The sequence below is a fragment of the Scyliorhinus torazame genome, chromosome 6, assembly GCF_047496885.1.
Source record: "Scyliorhinus torazame isolate Kashiwa2021f chromosome 6, sScyTor2.1, whole genome shotgun sequence".
Taxonomy (NCBI): Eukaryota; Metazoa; Chordata; class Chondrichthyes; order Carcharhiniformes; family Scyliorhinidae; genus Scyliorhinus; species Scyliorhinus torazame.
The window spans coordinates 42,448,905-42,466,286 of NC_092712.1; the positions used below are offsets into that span (position 1 = coordinate 42,448,905).

Below are 17,382 nucleotides of genomic sequence, written 5' to 3' on the forward strand. Positions count from 1 at the left end.
GGAATGGAAAAGAAGAAGGCAGCAGCAGCAGCCCGGGGGGGGGGGGGGGGGGGGGGGGGAGAGGGGGGGGGGAGGAACCAGAAGGACTCTCAGGTTTGTTAATATATATGTATAATATGTATAGGTTGTTGCTATAAATAATTGTATATTGGACTGTCAAATCATATTTTTGGAGAGTGCTTATCTGAGACAAGGCAGTTGCCATTTAGAGTTAGTTTTCGTTTTTTGTTATATATTATTTATTTTTTGTTTATAAAACAGGCCATTGTTATTTATACTGTTATATTACTGTGTAAAGGATACACAATGTACTGTGATGGCTGGCCAAAAATTTTCAATAAAATATATATTTTTAAAAAAACATGTTCACTGAAGCCCAGTTCAGGCTCGACCAGAACCACTAAGCTCCAGACTTCATTACAGTCTTAATCCAGATTCAGCAAGAGCTGAATGCCACAGGAGAGGCAGAATTTGATCAACTACGAAACCTCCCTGGGCGAAACTAAAGTTGGCATTGGAGAGCAGTGGTCAAACGGAAAAAAAAACCCAAGGTGTCTGGAGACAGAAATGTCTCTGAATGCAATGGATCATCATTTATACATTTTTACAATCTATTTATTAATATAGGCTGAAAAGTACGTGAAGCAGCTCATTTGTGCCTTGGAGAAAAGGGAACCTCAAAATCCAAAGCTTTATCTATCGGTAGCTGTTTTATTAAGCAGAATGGTAAGTGAAACAATCTTTTCATTTTGACCATTTGGTCTTGCCTATACAAAGTATTGAAACAAAAGCCAGAGAGGGTAAATTCTAATTTTAATTTTGATATTGTGAGAATTCTTGCTTTGAATTTTGCTTTGTATGTTGTAATTCTTTATAAAATTACAGAATGGTACAGCATAATTATGCCTGTGATGGTTCTTTAAAAGATCATAGAATCCCTACAGTGCAGAAAAAGGACACATGGCCCATCGTGTCTGCACCAGCCCTTCGAATGAGCACTCTCCCCATGTCTACTCTCCTGTCCCCCCCATCCTATCCCCGTAACCCCATAACATGACGTGCACAGCCTTGGACACTAAGGGGCAATTTATCAGAGCCAATCCGCCTAACCCGCACACCTTTGGACCACCCGTTGGAAACCCACAAGGGGAGAATGTACAAACTCCACACAGACAGTGACCCAAGTCCGGAATTGAACCCGGGCCCCTAGTGCTGTGAGGCAGCAGTGCTAACCACTGTGCCACCGTGCAGCCCTATCCAATTAGCCCCACTCTATCCAGTTCTTTCTCCAAAGCACTACATATTTCCCACTCTGCCAGTAGGAAATAAAATGTAAAATGGGGAAATAAGACTGCTGGTCTGAACTGGGCTTGTACACTTTAAAATGGAACAGCAGTAAAACTGGGAGATAGGAATACTGGGCCGAACTGTTTGTTTACTGATGCAGAATTTGACCTGTTGTGCATTTTATAACTTCAACAGTGTGGCAGGAACCGGAACATTTTGGATCAGACGTACAGTCTGGTGGAGCATTCACTATACATGGCCCCCACAGACGCACAGATTGCGACCGAGCTGGGTTTCCAACTTGTCCTCCAGGATAAACTGCAGGACGCCGTGAAGCGGTACACAGACGCAATGAAACTGAAGGAAATCAACATGCCCGCACTAACAGGTGGGCAAGCTCGAAAGATTGCTCGGAAATCTCGGGCTACAGCAGTGTGAGTCTGAATTGGTTACCGGTTACAAAGATAGATTGAACAAGAATGATATGCAAAGATAGGTCACTATGGGCACAACGGAAAATCCTCAAATCCCTCTTGAGCAATAGATGCTTTTAATATTTCAACTTTCCACAATCTTTTGAATTAATCACCACAAATTGCAGACATCATGGACGGTATCCTCCGTTTTGCCGGCAGCGCAATCACGCCTGCAGATTTCAAGACGGTGTGGGGACGGCCACAATGGGAAACCCCATTGGCCGGCTGCCATGATGGTTGATCCTGCTGCCGGTGGGGCCAAACGGATGCGGTGGGATGGAGAGTCCCGCCTTTAGTTTTTGGACCTGAAAATTTGGAAAATTCCACGTCAGGAGCGACAAATGTACAAGGTAGAATTCTTGCAAGTAAAGACTGAACATGCTTTTCCCAAATTTCTTTGTCTGTTATTTTAACTGAAGTATTATCTTCTTTATTTAAAATAAGTTAACGTTCTGCCAAGAGAGCGGGGAAAGCAATTTCATACAAATCGAACATTCCTCGATTCGCGCAACTGAAATCTCTACCTTTAAGTGGCTTCATAGTATGTAATCACCCAGTTCCTCATGTTTCCTCAGCAGCTATTGCCCCAAGTGTAGCTGAATGAGACTGAGAAAAGGAGGCTGAGGAAAATGTGCGTAAGAATGTAAGAAATAACAGCGCGAGCCGGATCCGCCATTCAATACGATCGTGACTGGTCATCGCCTCAACTCCACTTTCCCGCCCGTTCGTCATATCCCTTCATCCTCTGAGAGACCAAAAATCTGTCTCTCCCAGTCTTAAACATATTCAACGATGGAGCACCCAGAACCCTGTGGGGTAGAGAATTCCAAAGATCCACAATCCTTTGAGTGAAATAATTTCTCCTCATCTCAGTCCTAAATGATTGGCCTCCTCTCCTGAGACTGGGACCAAAACTGTGCACAGTACTCCAGATGTGGTCTCGCCATGCCCTAGTTCAGTTAGCTGGACAGTTGATTTGTGATGCAGAGCGAGGCCAACAACAGCCAACAATTCCCTTATCCCTTATTCATGAAGGCCTGGCCTTCTCAACCTTGTCCCTTGCCTGAGGTGCAGCGATGCTCAGGTTAAATCACCACCAGTCAGCTGTTCCCATCAAAGGGGAAAGCAGCCTGTGGTCATCTGGGACTATGGCAACGTGACGTTTACTTACATTGCTTAAATTCTAACATTGGCTGTTTTAGCTTTTGTGACGATTAGAAGAGGGGAAATTGGATTGTAAATGTAGTGGGCAATTTAAGGGTTCAAAGCCTGGGGTTAGAATGTGTTTGTTTAAAACGAATTCTGGTGGGCAGCCAGCAGGTGAAATTGACCAAGGAATGTGTTTTTCAGTCTGGGCTAACACTTGGTGGTTTGCCTGGGCATGTCCCTGGGGAGTATATGTGCTTCGCAGCCTGCAGAAATAAGGGACGGGATTCTCTGATTCTGAGGCTAAGTGTTGACGCCGTCATAAACGGCGTCCCGTTTCTCAACGGCGTCAACATGCCCTCAGGAGCAGCGATTCTGACCCCTACAGGGGGCCAGCAAGGCACTGGAGCGACCCACGCCACTCCAGCTGCCGATGCTAGCGTCAGATGGGCGCCGCGGGTCTGCGCATGCGCAGTAGGATCGATGCCAATGCGCGCATGCGCAGTGGGACTGGCACCAATGCGCGCATGCGCAGTGGCTCCCTTCCCCGCGCCGGCCCCAACGCAACATGGCGTAGGGCTACAGGGGCTGGCACAGAACAAAACAGGTCCCCAGCCCGAGAGTCCGTCCCGCCGATTGGTGGGCCCCGATCGCGGGCCAGGCCACAGCGGAGGCCCTCTCCCCGGGTCGGATTCAACCTCCTCCCCCACCAGGTCGCCCCCGGATGCATGCTCGCCGAGGTCCCACCGGGTAAGACCACACATGGACGGCGCTGGTGGGATTTGGATTTTTTGTGTGGCCCCTCGGCCCATCCCGGCAGAGGATCGCCGGAGGGGCCGGGTAGAGCGGTTCCCGACCGGCGCCGCGCCGGCAACATGGCGCCGATTCTCCGCCTCTCCGGAGAATCGGCAGACCGGCGTCGGGGCGGCGTCGCGCGATTTGCGTCCGGCCCGGCGATTCGCCGGCCCAGCGTTGGCTGAGAGAATCCTGCCCAAGTTGTTTTGCAGCTTGGGGAGATGAGGTTATTCCTGAGTGGAGCTATGGAAGGCAGAGAGACATTTTGAAATCATTACAGAGGGAGTTGGTGAAGAAACCTTGGAGAAAGGAGTTGAATTCTGACCTATCTGACGCTGAGCCCACAATTCTCCCACAGTAAGATAGATTGAGAGCTGTATGTTTCTTTTCTTGTTGTTTAATGGGAAATTGAGTAGTGGTGTTTAAGATATAAATTGTAAGCTGTTATTTTTGGGTGTGAATTTAAAAAGTTTAATATTGTAATTATAATTAAGTTTTGTTTCAAAAATAACGAAGCCCTATTTCTTCATGCAATCACTCCTGGAGTGAATCATTCTTTCCGCACAGTCTTTCAAATAAACTAAAATATTGGGGTTTCAGTCCCGTATCCTAGCCACTGTTGGGGTCTAATCTGGGATTGTAATAGGTCGCATTAAACAATTGCAGATTTTCACGAGGCAGGATGTCTGTTATCCACTGCGCCACCGTGCTGCCCGTTTATTACCCAATCCTAATTGTCCTTGCAGTCCCTGTAGTGTAAGTACACCCACAGTGCTGTTAGGGAGGGAATTTCAGGTTTTGGACACAGTGCCAGTGAAGGGACGGACATATAGTTCCAAGTGAGGATGGTATCCTATGGTCACCAAGAGGGTAGTAGATGATTACTTAAATAGAAACAAAGTGCAGGAGTAACGGGTAAAGGTAGGGGAATGGCACTAAGTCACGATGCAGGTTTGGAGAGCCAAGCGGATGCAATGGGCCAGATGGCCTCCTTCTGTGCCGTACACTTCTGTGATTCTGTGAATGGCTTGGAGGGGAACTTGCAAGTGTTGTCAAAGGAGTTTTGGAAAGTTGCTGCAGTGCATCTTGCAAATGATACACACTGCTGCCACTATTCGTCAGGACCCTAGATGATGTTGAGCTGCTTGAGTGTTGTTGGAGTTACACTCATCCAGGCGAGTGGGGAGCTATTTTCTGATTTAAAAAAAAAAGGACTTTTGTTTTACTCTGAATACACTTCATATTTTCAATAACTCACACAAAGCAACATTCCTAAAGTTTCTCATGTGACTGGATAATATGAAAACGGTCTATTGTGTTCAGGAAAAATTCAAGCAGAAATCTTACTCGGGCAGCTGGAAGATGCAGAACAACAGCTGGAGCTCCTAAAAGAAATGCAAGAGTTCATTGGAACATCCGCGGTAAGGAATAGAATTTGCCCTATTGTTGGAATGAATTATCAGATAAGGCTTCAAGATAACTCTATCTTTCGACTTCCTTTCAAAAGGGATCACTTGCCAAAGTACATTTTATTTACTTTAAAATTGTGGAATACGAATTGGAAATGTTTCACAACAGGCTCACAGAATGATATTCAAACTTCTTTTGGAGACTGGCCTCACAGATACTTTTAGTTAAAAATTAAAAATCGTGGCAATATTATCCAAGTCAATGGTAAATAAAAGCTGGTGCAGTATATAACAGGCTGCCAATTCACTGTAAGCCTGTTTGCCACTGCTGATGTGTATCAATTTTACCGCTATGTCCCTTTTTGACCAAGATAACAAAGTTCATGGGAATGATCTAAAGGACAAAGGCACCACCTTAGCTCTCTTTGTAACTTAAACCAGAGGGCACATGTAAATGTTAGTGGTAAAAAACTAAGGAGCAGTACAATCTCCAGTGCTTGAAGATTGCAGGACAAATACAGATTAGAGTGAGTACAGAACTGAGGAGTGTATCTAAGCAGCATGCCCAGCTTTACGCACTTGTGCAGCATCTGCACAGGGGCTAGGGCCGCTACTAATCCAGCTGGAATCTCCGCCAGTGTGTAGTTTCCTCAGCACCAGGCACAGACAATAGAGAACTACCTCCGGAGCATAGGAAACTGACATACTAACAAGCCAGAGGGCAGATGACCACATCATTCAATTTTGCCAAGATCTGACCAGTGGCACGGTGACACAGTGGTTAGCATTACTGCCTCCCAGCGCCAGGCGCCCGGGTTTGATTCCGGTCTCGGGTGACAGTCTGTGCGGAGTTTGCATGTTCTCTCGTGCCGGTGCTTCCTCCGGTTTCCTCCCACAGTCCAAAGATGTGAGGTTTGGTGGACTGGTCATGCTAAATTGCCCCCTAATGTCGGGATTACAGGGATAGGGTGGGGGTGTGGACCTAGGTAGGATGCTCTTTCTGAGGGGCGGTCCAGACTCGATGGGCTGAATGGCCTCCTTCTGCACTGTAGGGATTTTGTGATCTGTGATCTGTTTGGGTTTCCTGGCAGTAGAATCACATTTAGCCTGACGTGACTGGACTAAAATATATATTTTGCTATCTAAACGCGATTGCCTTGTAAAAGAATTCTTATGATTTTTCAAAGTAGATTGAGTCATATACCCGCGCCCCCCCCCCCACCCCCCCCCCCCCCCCACCCCACCCCAGCAGCTCCTTACGCTAATATAATTTTCAATTTGCATTCATCACAAATAGTTAATACAAAAACAGAGAAGAGCCTTAATACATGAGTATTTTTGGATGAAATGTCTGTTACAAAGTGTAATGACTTAAGCCAGGCCTTTGAGATTGGCCAATTAGAATATGAGTTCCCTGATTAGTGGTCCAATCATACAGAGACAATATATAACAGGGAGTGTCAGATGCTCTGCACTCCCAGTGTAGCCAGCAAGCTGAATGCACCTGGTTGTCCGGCTGTTGGTTTTGTAAATAAAAGGAATTCTGGTGCAGGGACTTCGGCCTCCGTGGCTCTGAAATGCCCAAATTATTTTTTTGTGCAGAGGTGAGCATTATTTGGGGCCAGATATATGCGGCAGGAATAAAGCTGAGGCGAGCAGAGCTCTCTGTTGCAACAAGATAAATTGCTCAGCAATCTCTGCAGTCATACGTTCGCAATTAAATGTGCAATTCCAGAAGTTACTGTTGCACTATTGCAGTCCTCTTCGGTGGACTTGATGCTGAAATGACTGTAATGGCATGAACTTGTGGCACCTGCGCACTAAAGACAGTCAAAAAAGTTAGGCAGCTATTTTTAACTACGTGATTGTTATTGCTGAACAACATCTCTGGCCCTGAAAAGCTTTTGTTTTACAAATGTGGAGTTTCATTCTTGATCTCAGTGAGGTGAATGGCGAGCGCTGTTCCTTTGCTGCAAACCACAAAGTCTGGACCAATGATATTTAGGGTCCTAAAATCCACAGGCTTTCTCTCCCCTAACCCTGGCCCCCAGTGATGGGGTGCAGCCTCCAGTTATATCTGCTCCTGGCCCCACTGGAGATGTTTTCTCAATTTCACTGTGAGCAACCGCACCGCTATGGACCCATCTCTTCCGCTGACAAGAGAGAGGTGCAGGTAATCCAGCTTCGGCAACTGTTCGCTCTCCAGTTGGCAGCTCTGCCCCAGCACCATTTTCTCAATGGGCTGAACACCCGCCTCGGACCGCTGTTTCCCTCAGAGTATCCCCAGGCCACTCTTCATGCCAGCCGCCTGGCATAACCCAGGGCGAAGTAAGTAGCCGTGCCCACGAGGGAGAGAGGTTTTGCCCCCTCCCCCTTGCTGGAAAGACATCAGCAAGGCTGGTTGGGGTCCGAGCCTAATTTTCTGGTCCTTCCACTGCACCCCCTTACTGGAAGTGCACCGGGATGGGGAGGGCGGGGGCATGCCACGACATCCGGTGGATTTTAAGGGCCTCATTGTCTCACTCCTTTGCTCAATTTAGCTGAAATTAAGACTGTATTCTCTTGAAGGAGCTGGCCTATCTTCAAGCAGTGTTAGCTGTCGATAAAGGCAAAGAGCCAAAGATCATCATCAAGCTTCTGAACCGAGCTTTAGACATCCACTTCAGCTTGTTAGAGGACCTCCCTCTTGGCTTGGAGTACTATGAGAAGCTCAACCCTGAATTCCTGCTTGATATTGTAAAGAAACTCTTGGCCCTCTGCCCTGACCAGGTGAGTACCAACAACAACAACTTGCATTTATGCATCACCTTTAACGGAGCAAGTTGTCGAGCACAAGGAGAGGTGGGGGGGGGGGTTGGGGGTGGGGGGGGTGGGGGGGGGGGGGTTGGGGGGGGGGGACCAAAAGCGTGAACTAAGAGGTAGGTTTTCAGGGATGTCCAAAAGAAGGAGAGAGATAGAAAGTTGGCGAGGTTTAGGGGAGGGGGGAATTCCAGAGCTTTGGGCCCAGGTAGCTGGTGGCTGGGCTGCCAATCGTGGAGCAATTTAAATGAGAGATGTCCACGAGGGCAGAATCGGAGGGGCACAGAGATCTCATTGCGTTGTCGAGCTGGAGAAGATTACAGAGATCGGAAGGCCCAAGGCCATGAAGGCATGTAAAGACAAAGATGAGAATTTCAAAACCAAGGTGTTGTTCAAGATAATCGCAAGTAGTTGCTAATAATTCTTTCAGATGAGATGTTAAACGGGGGCCCTCTCTGCCATTTAAGTGGATGTAAAAGATCCCATGAAGAAGACCAGGAGTCTGGCCAACATTTATACTTTAATCAACATCACAAAGAAACAGATTATCTGGCTACTATCACATTGCTGTCTGTGAGAGTTTACAGTGTGCACGTTGGCCACTGTGTTTCCTACATTACAACAATGACTACACTTCAAAAGTACTTCATTGTCTGTAAAGCACCTTGAGATGTCCAGTGGTCATGAAAAGGACTATAGAAATGGAAGTCTTTCTTTCCTCAATTCGTGCTCAGCTGTTAGTGCTCATTCTCCAGTAGGGTTAGTCCACTCTTTATTTTAAGTAAGATTCTAACATTGGATGCCATTGCGAAGAAGGAAGAGTTTGGACTGAGAAAAGACCATTGATCTATTCAACCTTGTTTCTCAACATGAACCGCATCCAATCCATTATATTTTTAGGACAGAAATAAAGCTGAGGCCAGCGGCACTAACCATTAAAACAGGACCAATCGGACGGCCAATGCGGCGTCCGTGCATTTATAGTTAAATGCACAAATCCATGAGTTGCTGCCACAGATACCCTGCTGCTCCAGAGGGTGCACTGATGTTCGATCACGGTTCGCCGATTATATCAAATTTGGAGCCATTGCAAACTGCATGTGTGGGAAGATTGCAAGCGGGCATGTTCAGGTCACCTGGGTGAGCAGAGAGTTGGTCGAATCAATTTAATCAGTACATTCTGTACTCTTCAAATGTAGCAGCCAGAGACTAGAGCGTTAGCACTGGCTGCAGACATAAATCATAGGCCCGGATCTTTCATTTTCTGGAGGGTCACACCCGAGAGGTAATCTGGAGGAACCACCAGGTGATCCTTTGGAAGCCCCGACACAAGCACTGCATGGGAATTTCCTGGGAGGCGTCAACTTCCACGAGGCAAATACCCTGCATCTGGAATCCTCTGAAACTCCGATTTGAAGTTCAAGTCTTCGGACTCAATTAGCAGGATAGTTACCCAAGAAAAAGTAGAAGGATTAATACCAGTTATAACTCCTGGTAACTATAGTACTGACTACCCCGACCCACTACTGGACCCTGAAAATTTCCCCCACACTCCCCCCCCACAATTCCTTGACGACCCTCCAGCCCCCTGACTACTACCCGTAAGTACCCCTGACCTCCTCAGCCACCATTAAGCCCCGGACCCGACCGACCACCCCCACCGCACACAATCCGCCTCCCCCCCCGCCCCTCAATGACCACCCCGACTGTCCCATTGACTCTAGGCTGCTCTACACATTTTCTATCCCGCCCATGCAATGCCCGCAGGCGAGCAGTCGGAAAGTCACGACCGATATGATAATAACGAGACAAGCTGTTATTTTCTGGTGCAGTTTGAGGGATAAATAACCAGGAGAATAATGCCTCGGATTTTCTTCAGAACAGTGACATGGGATCTTTGACATCCACCCAAACTCTGATCTCCTATTAGCGACAGCCGACGGTGCAGCATTCCCTCAGTACTACACTAGAGTACCAGCTTCGGTTTATGTACTCAACGTAGGAAAGTAGGAATTAGGAGCAGACGTAGGCAATTCAGCCCTTCGAGCCTGCTCCACCATTCAATCAGGTCATGGCTGATCTCTTCCTGGTCTCAAATTCACCGCCCCGCCTGTTCCCCATATCCCTTTAACCCACTTTTTAAAAGTCTGAATTATATCTATTTCCTTCTTGAAACCATTTAATGATTCTCTGAACTGCCTCCGATGCCACCACATCCTTCCTCAAATAAGCAGACAAAACTAGACACAATACTCCAGATGTGATCTCACAAACACCCAACAATTGCAACAACATTTCCCTACTTTAATATTCCAGTCCTTTTGCAATAAATGCTAACATTCCAATTACTTTTTTAATTACATGCTGTACCTACACACCGACTTTCTGCAATCCATGAACAAAAACTCCCAGATCCCTCTGTCTAGACTCATTTTGAATCTACTTTCCGTTTGGATAATAACTTGGGGGTCTGGGAAGGTTCTCCAGGGGCCCGTGAAACTGGCGGCCGTCACGTGACTGACAAATGCCGGTTTGAATGCGCAAAGTTTGAAAAGACTAATTAGAGAAAACAAATAGGTTCATTTGATTTCTTCGATCTCACTGTTGCTGGGCAGAAAAGCCAACAATCAGCAGTGAAGAGCGTGCAGAAGACAAGTGGCGCAATGGACCCTCGGAGCAAGTGTGAGTTACACGGTGTGAGCGGACCTCGGAGTAGGCGGGCAGGCAGGCCTCAGAAGGACAGGGGGGGGGGTCCTTGGAGTGGGTGGGCTTCGAAGCGGGTGGACGTCGGAGCGAGCGGGCCTCAGGACGGGCAGGCAGGCCTGGGAGAGGGCATGCGGGCGTCAAAGTAGATGGGTCTCTGATCAAGCGGGAGATCCTCAAAGTGGGACTGCCGATCTTCGCAGCAGGCTGCCGGTCATCGGCACAGGCGGGTGATCCTCGGAGCGGGGCGGGTGGTCCTCGCAGCAGTCCGGTGGTCCTCAGAGAACAAAGAACAACGAACAAAGACAAGTACAGCACGGGAACAGGCCCTTCGGCCCTCCAAGCCTGTGCCGACCATGCTGCCCGTCTAAACTAAAATCTTCTGCACTTCCGGGGTCCGTATCCCTCTATTCCCATCCTATTCATGTACTTGTCAAGATGTCCCTTAAACGTCACTATCGTCCCTGCTTCCACCACCTCCTCCGGCAGCGGGTTCCAGACACCCACTACCCTCTGTGTAAAAAACTTGCCCCGTACGTCTCCTCTAAACCGTGGCCCCCGTACCTCAAACCTATGCCCCCTAGTAATTCACCCCTCTACCCTGGGAAAAAGACTCTGACTATCCACACAGTCTATGCCCATCATAATTTTGTAGACCTCTATCAGGTTGCCCTTCAACCTCCGTCGTTCCAGTGAGAACAAACCGAGTTTATTCAACCGCTCCTCATAGCTAATGCCCTCCATACCAGGCAACATCCTGGTAAATCTCTTCTGCACCCTCTCTAAAGCCTCCACATCCTTCTGGTAGTCTGGCGACCAGAATTGAACTCTATACTCCAAGTGTGGCCTAACTAAGGTTCTATGCAGCTGCAACATGACTTGCCAATTTTTATACTCAATGCCCCGGCTAATGAAGGCTAGCATGCCGCATGCCTTCTTGACTACCTTCTCCATCTGTGTTGCCCCTTTCAGTGACCTGTGGACCTGTACACCTAGATCTCTCTGACTGTCAATACTCTTGAGGGTTCTACCATTCACTGTATATTCCCTACCTGCATTAGACCTTCCAAAATGCATTACCTCACATTTGTCCGGATTAAACCCCATCTGCCATCTCTCCGCCCAAGTCTCCAAACGATCTAAATCCTGCTGAATCCTCTGACAGTCCTCATCGCTATCCGCAATTCCACCAACCTTTGTGTCATCCGCAAACTTACTAATCAGACCAGTTACATTTTCCTCCAAATCATTTATATGTACTACGAACAGCAAAGGTCCCAGCACTGATCCTTGCGGAACACCACTCGCCACAGCCCTCCAATCAGAAAAGCACCCTTCCATTGCTACTCTCTGCCTTCTATGACCTAGCCAGTTCTGTATCCATCTTGCCAGCTCACCCCTGATCCCGTGTGACTTCACCTTTTGTACCAGTCTGCCATGAGGGACCTTGTAAAAGGCCTTACTGAAGTCCATATAGACAATATCCACTGCCCTACCTGCATCAATCATCTTTGTGACCTCCTCAAAAAACTCTATCAAGTTAGTGAGACACGACCGCCCCTTCACAAAACGGTGCTGCCTCTCACTAATACGTCCATTTGCTTCCAAATGGGAGTAGATCATGTCTCGAAGAATTCTCTCCAGTAATTTCCCTACCACTGACGTAAGGCTCACCGGCCTGTAGTTTTCTGGATTATCCTTGCTCCCCTTCTGAACCAAAGGAACAACATTGGCTATCCTCCAGTCCTCCGAAACATCACCTGAAGACAGTGAGGATCCAAAGATTTCTGTCAAGGCCTCAGCAATTTCCTCTCTAGCCTCCTTCAGTATTCTGGGGTAGATCCCATCAGGCCCTGGGGACTTACCTACCTTAATATTTTTCAAGATGCCCAACACCTCGTCTTTTTGGATCTCAATGTGACCCAGGCTCTACACACCCTTCTCCACATCCACCAATTCCTTCTCTTTGGTGAATACTGATGCAAAGTATTCATTTAGTACCTCGCCCATTTCCTCTGGCTCCACACATAGATTCCCTCACCTGTCTTTCAGTGGGCCCACCCTTTCCCTGGCTACCCTCTTGCTTTTTATGTACGTGTAAAAAGCCATGGGATTTTCTATAACTATATTTGCCAATGACTTTTCGTGACCCCTTTTAGCCCTCCTGACTCCTTGCTTACGTTCCTTCCTACTTTCCTTATATTCCGCACAGGCTTCATCAATTCTCAGCTTTCTAGCCCTGACAAATGCTTCCTTTTTCTTTTTGACGAGGTCTACAATATCTCTCGTTATCCAAGGTTCCCGAAATTTGCCATATTTATCCTTCTTCCGCACAGGAACATGCCGATCCTGAATTCCTTTCAACTGACATTTGAAAGCCTCCCTCCCACATGTCAGATGTTGATTTACCCTCAAACATCTGCCCCCAATCTAGGTTCTTCAGTTCCTGCCTAATATTGTTATAATTAGACTTCCCCCAATTTAGCACATTCACCCGAGGACCACTCTTATCCTTGTCCACCAGCACTTTAAAACTTACTGAATTGTGGTCACTGTTCCCGAAATGCTCCCCTACTGAAACTTCTACCATCTGGCCGTGTTCATTCCCCAATACCAGGTTCAGTATAGCCCCTTCCCTAGTTGGGCTATCTACACATTGTTTTAAGAAGCCCTCCTGGATGCTCCTTACAAACTCTGCCCCATCCAAGCCCCGAGCACTAAGTGAGTCCCAGTCAATATTGGGGAAGTTAAAGTCTCCCATCACAACAACCCTGTTGCTTTTACTCCTTTCCAAAATCTGTCTACCTATCTGCACCTCTATCTCCCGCTGGCTGTTGGGTGGCCTGTAGTAAAACCCCAACATTGTGACTGCACCCTTCTTATTCCTGATCTCTACCCATATAGCCTCGCTGCCCTCTGAGGTGTCCTCCCATAGTACAGCTGTGATATTCTCCCTAACCAGTAGCGCAACTCCTCCACCCCTTTTACATCCCCCTCTATCCCGCCTGAAACATCTAAATCCTGGAACGTTTAGCTGCCAATCCTGCCCTTCCCTCAACCAGGTCTCTGTAATGGCAACAACATCATAGTTCCAAGTCCTAATCCAAGCTCTAAGTTCACCTGCCTTACCCGTAATACTTCTTGCGTTAAAACATATGCACTTCAGGTCACCTGTCCTGCTGTTTTCAGCGACATCTTCCTGTTTGCTCTTCCTCAGAGCCATACTGGCCCTATTCCCTAGTTCTCCCTCAATTCTTTCACCTTCTGACCTATTGCTCCAGTACCCACCCCCCTGCCATACTAGTTTAAACCCTCCCGTGTGACACTAGCAAACCTCACGGACAGGATATTTATGCCTCTCCAGTTTAGATGCAACCCGTCCTTCTTATACAGGTCACAACTGCCCCGGAAGAGCTCCCAGTGGTCCAGATAACGGAAACCCTCCCTCCTACACCAGCTGTTTAGCCATGTGTTTAGCTGCTCTATCTTCCTATTTCTAGCCTCACTGGAACGTGACACAGGGAGTAATCCCGAGATTATAACCCTAGAGGTCCTGTCTTTTAACTTTCTGCCTAGCTCCCTGAACTCCTGCTGCAGGACCTCATGCCCCTTCCTGCCTATGTCATTAGTACCCATATGTACAACAACCTCTGCCTGTTTGCTCTTCCCCTTCAGGGTGCCCGCTACCTGTTCTGAGACATCCTGGACCCTGGCACCAGGGAGGCAACATACCATCCTGGAGTCTCTTTCACATCCACAGAAGCACCTATCTGTGCCCCTGACTATAGAATCCCCTATGACTATTGCTCTTCTGTGCTTTGACCCTCCCTGCTGAACATCAGAGCCACCCGTGGTGCCACTGCTCTGGCTGCTGCTGTTTTCCCCTGATAGGCTATTCCTCCCAACAGTATCCAAAGCGATATACCTGTTCGAGACGGGGACAACCACAGGGGATTCCTGCACTGACTGCCTGTCCCTTCTGGTAGTCACCCATCTCTCTGCCTGCACCTTGGGTGTGACCACATCTCTATAATTCCTATCTATGATGCTTTCCACCACCTGCATGCTCCTAAGTGCATCCAATTGCTGCTCCAACCGAACCATGCGGTCTGTGAGGAGCTGCCATTGGTTACACTTACTGCAGATGTAGTCGACCGGAACACTGGAAGCGTCACAGATCTGCCACATCTCACAGTTGGAGCACTGCACCCCGCTGAGTGACATTTAAGCACTAGTTAATTAATTTAAAATAAACACTTGAATTATTGGTAGATTGAGTTACAATTAACTATATGGCCCTGACGCTAGATGATTTTTACTGTAAAATTAAATGCTAAATACCGACCTCTGCCCTCAGGTTTAGTTACACTATCTAGTTAATCAATTAGATTTATTTTTTGCAATATTATTTTTTTTCAAATTTAACACATTCCCAACCAGCCAATCAGGTCACAGCTTTACTGTGATGTCACTTACAGTCCGCCCCCCCCCCCCCCCCCACACACACACACACACAATTTGAAAAGGTAATAAAAATAAAATTAAAATCACTTACCTTCCCAGGATGCTGTCTGGTTCTCTCCCTGCAGATTAACAGTTACAGGCCAGAAGAAAGAGAACAAAACGGTAGGGGAAAAGCACCTTCTCCCACTCTGCACCAAATTACCTCACTGCACCAAATTACCAAGTTCCAATTCCCACTCTGGATGTGTCTCACTCACTCAGGATGTGTCTCCTTCACCTGCGCAAAGCTTACTGAGTGCGCTTTCTGTCTGTCTTTTATACAGAACTCAGCTAACCAGGGTAACTCACACTACTTAAGCTTCAAACAGAAGAATACAATGTACACCCTTGTGCCACTAAGCAGGCTTCAGGTGACTGACAGATAACTGCCTTTGAGCAATTAGGGTGGGGGCAGCTTCAGCCAATCAGACACTAAGTTACTAAGGTGGGTGTTGATCCTCGGAGTGGGCAGCTGGTCCTCGGCGCAGCCAGACAATCCTCGATGCAAGAGGGCCTCGGAGAGAGGGAGCATCACAGCAGGCAGGCGAACCTCAGAGTGAGCGAGCCTCCGAGCAGGTGAGTGGGCCTCAGAGCGGGTGGGTGGTCATCAGAGCGGGCGGTCCTCGGTTCGAGTGAACCTCGAGAGGAGGAGATGGCCTCAGAACGAGCGGGCGATCACAGAGCGAGAGGGCCTCGGAGTGATCAGGTGGGCCTCAGAGCGAGTGAGTGGTCCTCGGAACGAGAGGGTGGTCCTCGGAGTGAGGGGGCATTCCTTGAAGTGGGTGGGCCTTGGAGCGGATGGGCAGGCAGGCCTCGGAATGAATGTGCTTTGTGGGGGCTCCGAGTGACCGAGTGGTCCTTTGAGCAAGCAGACGTATCACGTGAGGGGACAGTGTAGCTGGCAAATGTATTTGTGACAGTAAGTCTCTTTCTAATTCCAAATATATGCATAGATATAACTGGAAAAACTTCTTTACATTTGTTATCTGTGTTCGCACCTATTCCGTGGCAAAAAAAGGGGTGTCGACAATATGAAAATGTTTGGGGTTCCCCGATCCTTCTGGGTGTTCACAAGGGGTTCCACAGTTCAAAATGTTTGGAGAAACCTACCCTATACAGTTGGAGCCAAATCTAATTTTGCGATCTCATTTTAGATTCATACTTTGACAATGACAGAATCGAGAATGCAAATGTTTCGACTGCTGACTACCCTTAACTCTTGTATGTTATTTTGCGATTCTTCCCTTCAGTCTATGCTGCTAGGCCAACCCCTCTCTCCTCTATTGAGGCAGTCTGCAATGATTCTGGAGCCACTGGTTAAGGCAGCCCCTGGGATTAGGAAACTTCTGTACTATGTGGCCAAAATTAGATACATGTCAGGTAAGATGATTTTGGTAATAGCCATGGATAGACTTGTTTATTTTATTTCTTAATTTGTACTCACGCAATGGGCAAAAACACATTTATTATCCATTCATGTTGACCCTGATGAAATGAAAATCGCTTATTGTCACAAGTAGGCTTCAAATGAAGTTACTGTGAAAAGCTCCTAGTCGCCACGTTCGGCGACTGCTCAGGGAGGCTGGTACGGGAATTGAACCCGCGCTGCTGGCCTGCCTTGGTCTGCTTTGAAAGCCAGCTATTTAGCCCACTGTGCTAAACCAGCCCCTAGGTGTCATTAAGAATGAACTGTCCAGTGTTAGCAAAATGAAGGTAGTTTTAAGGGATTTATATTTGTATCGGTGAACATTACAAATAAGGTATGGTTTTAAGTGAGTTTAAATTCATGTATCTGTGCATGGAAGCGCAAAACCTACAGTTAGATTCATGCTGGACAAAGGTGTTTGTATGTGCGAACAAAGAACAAAAGTGGGGGTTGGTTAAGTTCCAATTATGTTTCTATTGTGCTTAGAGAGAGCTATTGCTTGAAGAATAAATCTAGCAGTGGTTGCTTAGCAACTGGAGCCTTGTAAGGTAGAGAAGCTTTTAAGTCCTTTTGTATCTGCTTTTCTTTTGTCCCTCTTTTCAGCAGCCATTTTTGCAGGTTAGATGATACCCTCCAACACAGGGTTTGAGCCGCCAAAAATGTTACAAGGACTCAATAGGGTAGATCGGCACCGGATTGGAGGGCCGAAGGGTCTGTTTCTGTGCTGTGCTTTTCTTTGTTCGTTGTTCTTTATGCAGGCAAACTGTGTCCTTTGGCGAGGAAATCTAGAAGAAAGGGAGCATAATGTTAAAATTAGAGCCCAGCCATTTAGGAGGGA

General features: G+C 47.4%; 1 protein-coding gene across 2 annotated transcripts in view; it reads left to right on the forward strand.

Moving 5' to 3' along the window:
* The window catches only part of LOC140424764 (tetratricopeptide repeat protein 21B-like), a 169,194-nt gene that overhangs the window by 75,268 nt on the left and 76,544 nt on the right, over positions 1 to 17,382 (forward strand). For both annotated transcript variants that reach the window (XM_072508146.1, XM_072508147.1), the window contains 5 exons: positions 628 to 726; positions 1,483 to 1,675; positions 5,028 to 5,125; positions 7,682 to 7,882; positions 16,369 to 16,498. In XM_072508146.1, the coding sequence (XP_072364247.1) occupies positions 628 to 726; positions 1,483 to 1,675; positions 5,028 to 5,125; positions 7,682 to 7,882; positions 16,369 to 16,498 (721 nt within the window). The remainder of the gene's footprint in view (positions 1 to 627; positions 727 to 1,482; positions 1,676 to 5,027; positions 5,126 to 7,681; positions 7,883 to 16,368; positions 16,499 to 17,382) is intronic.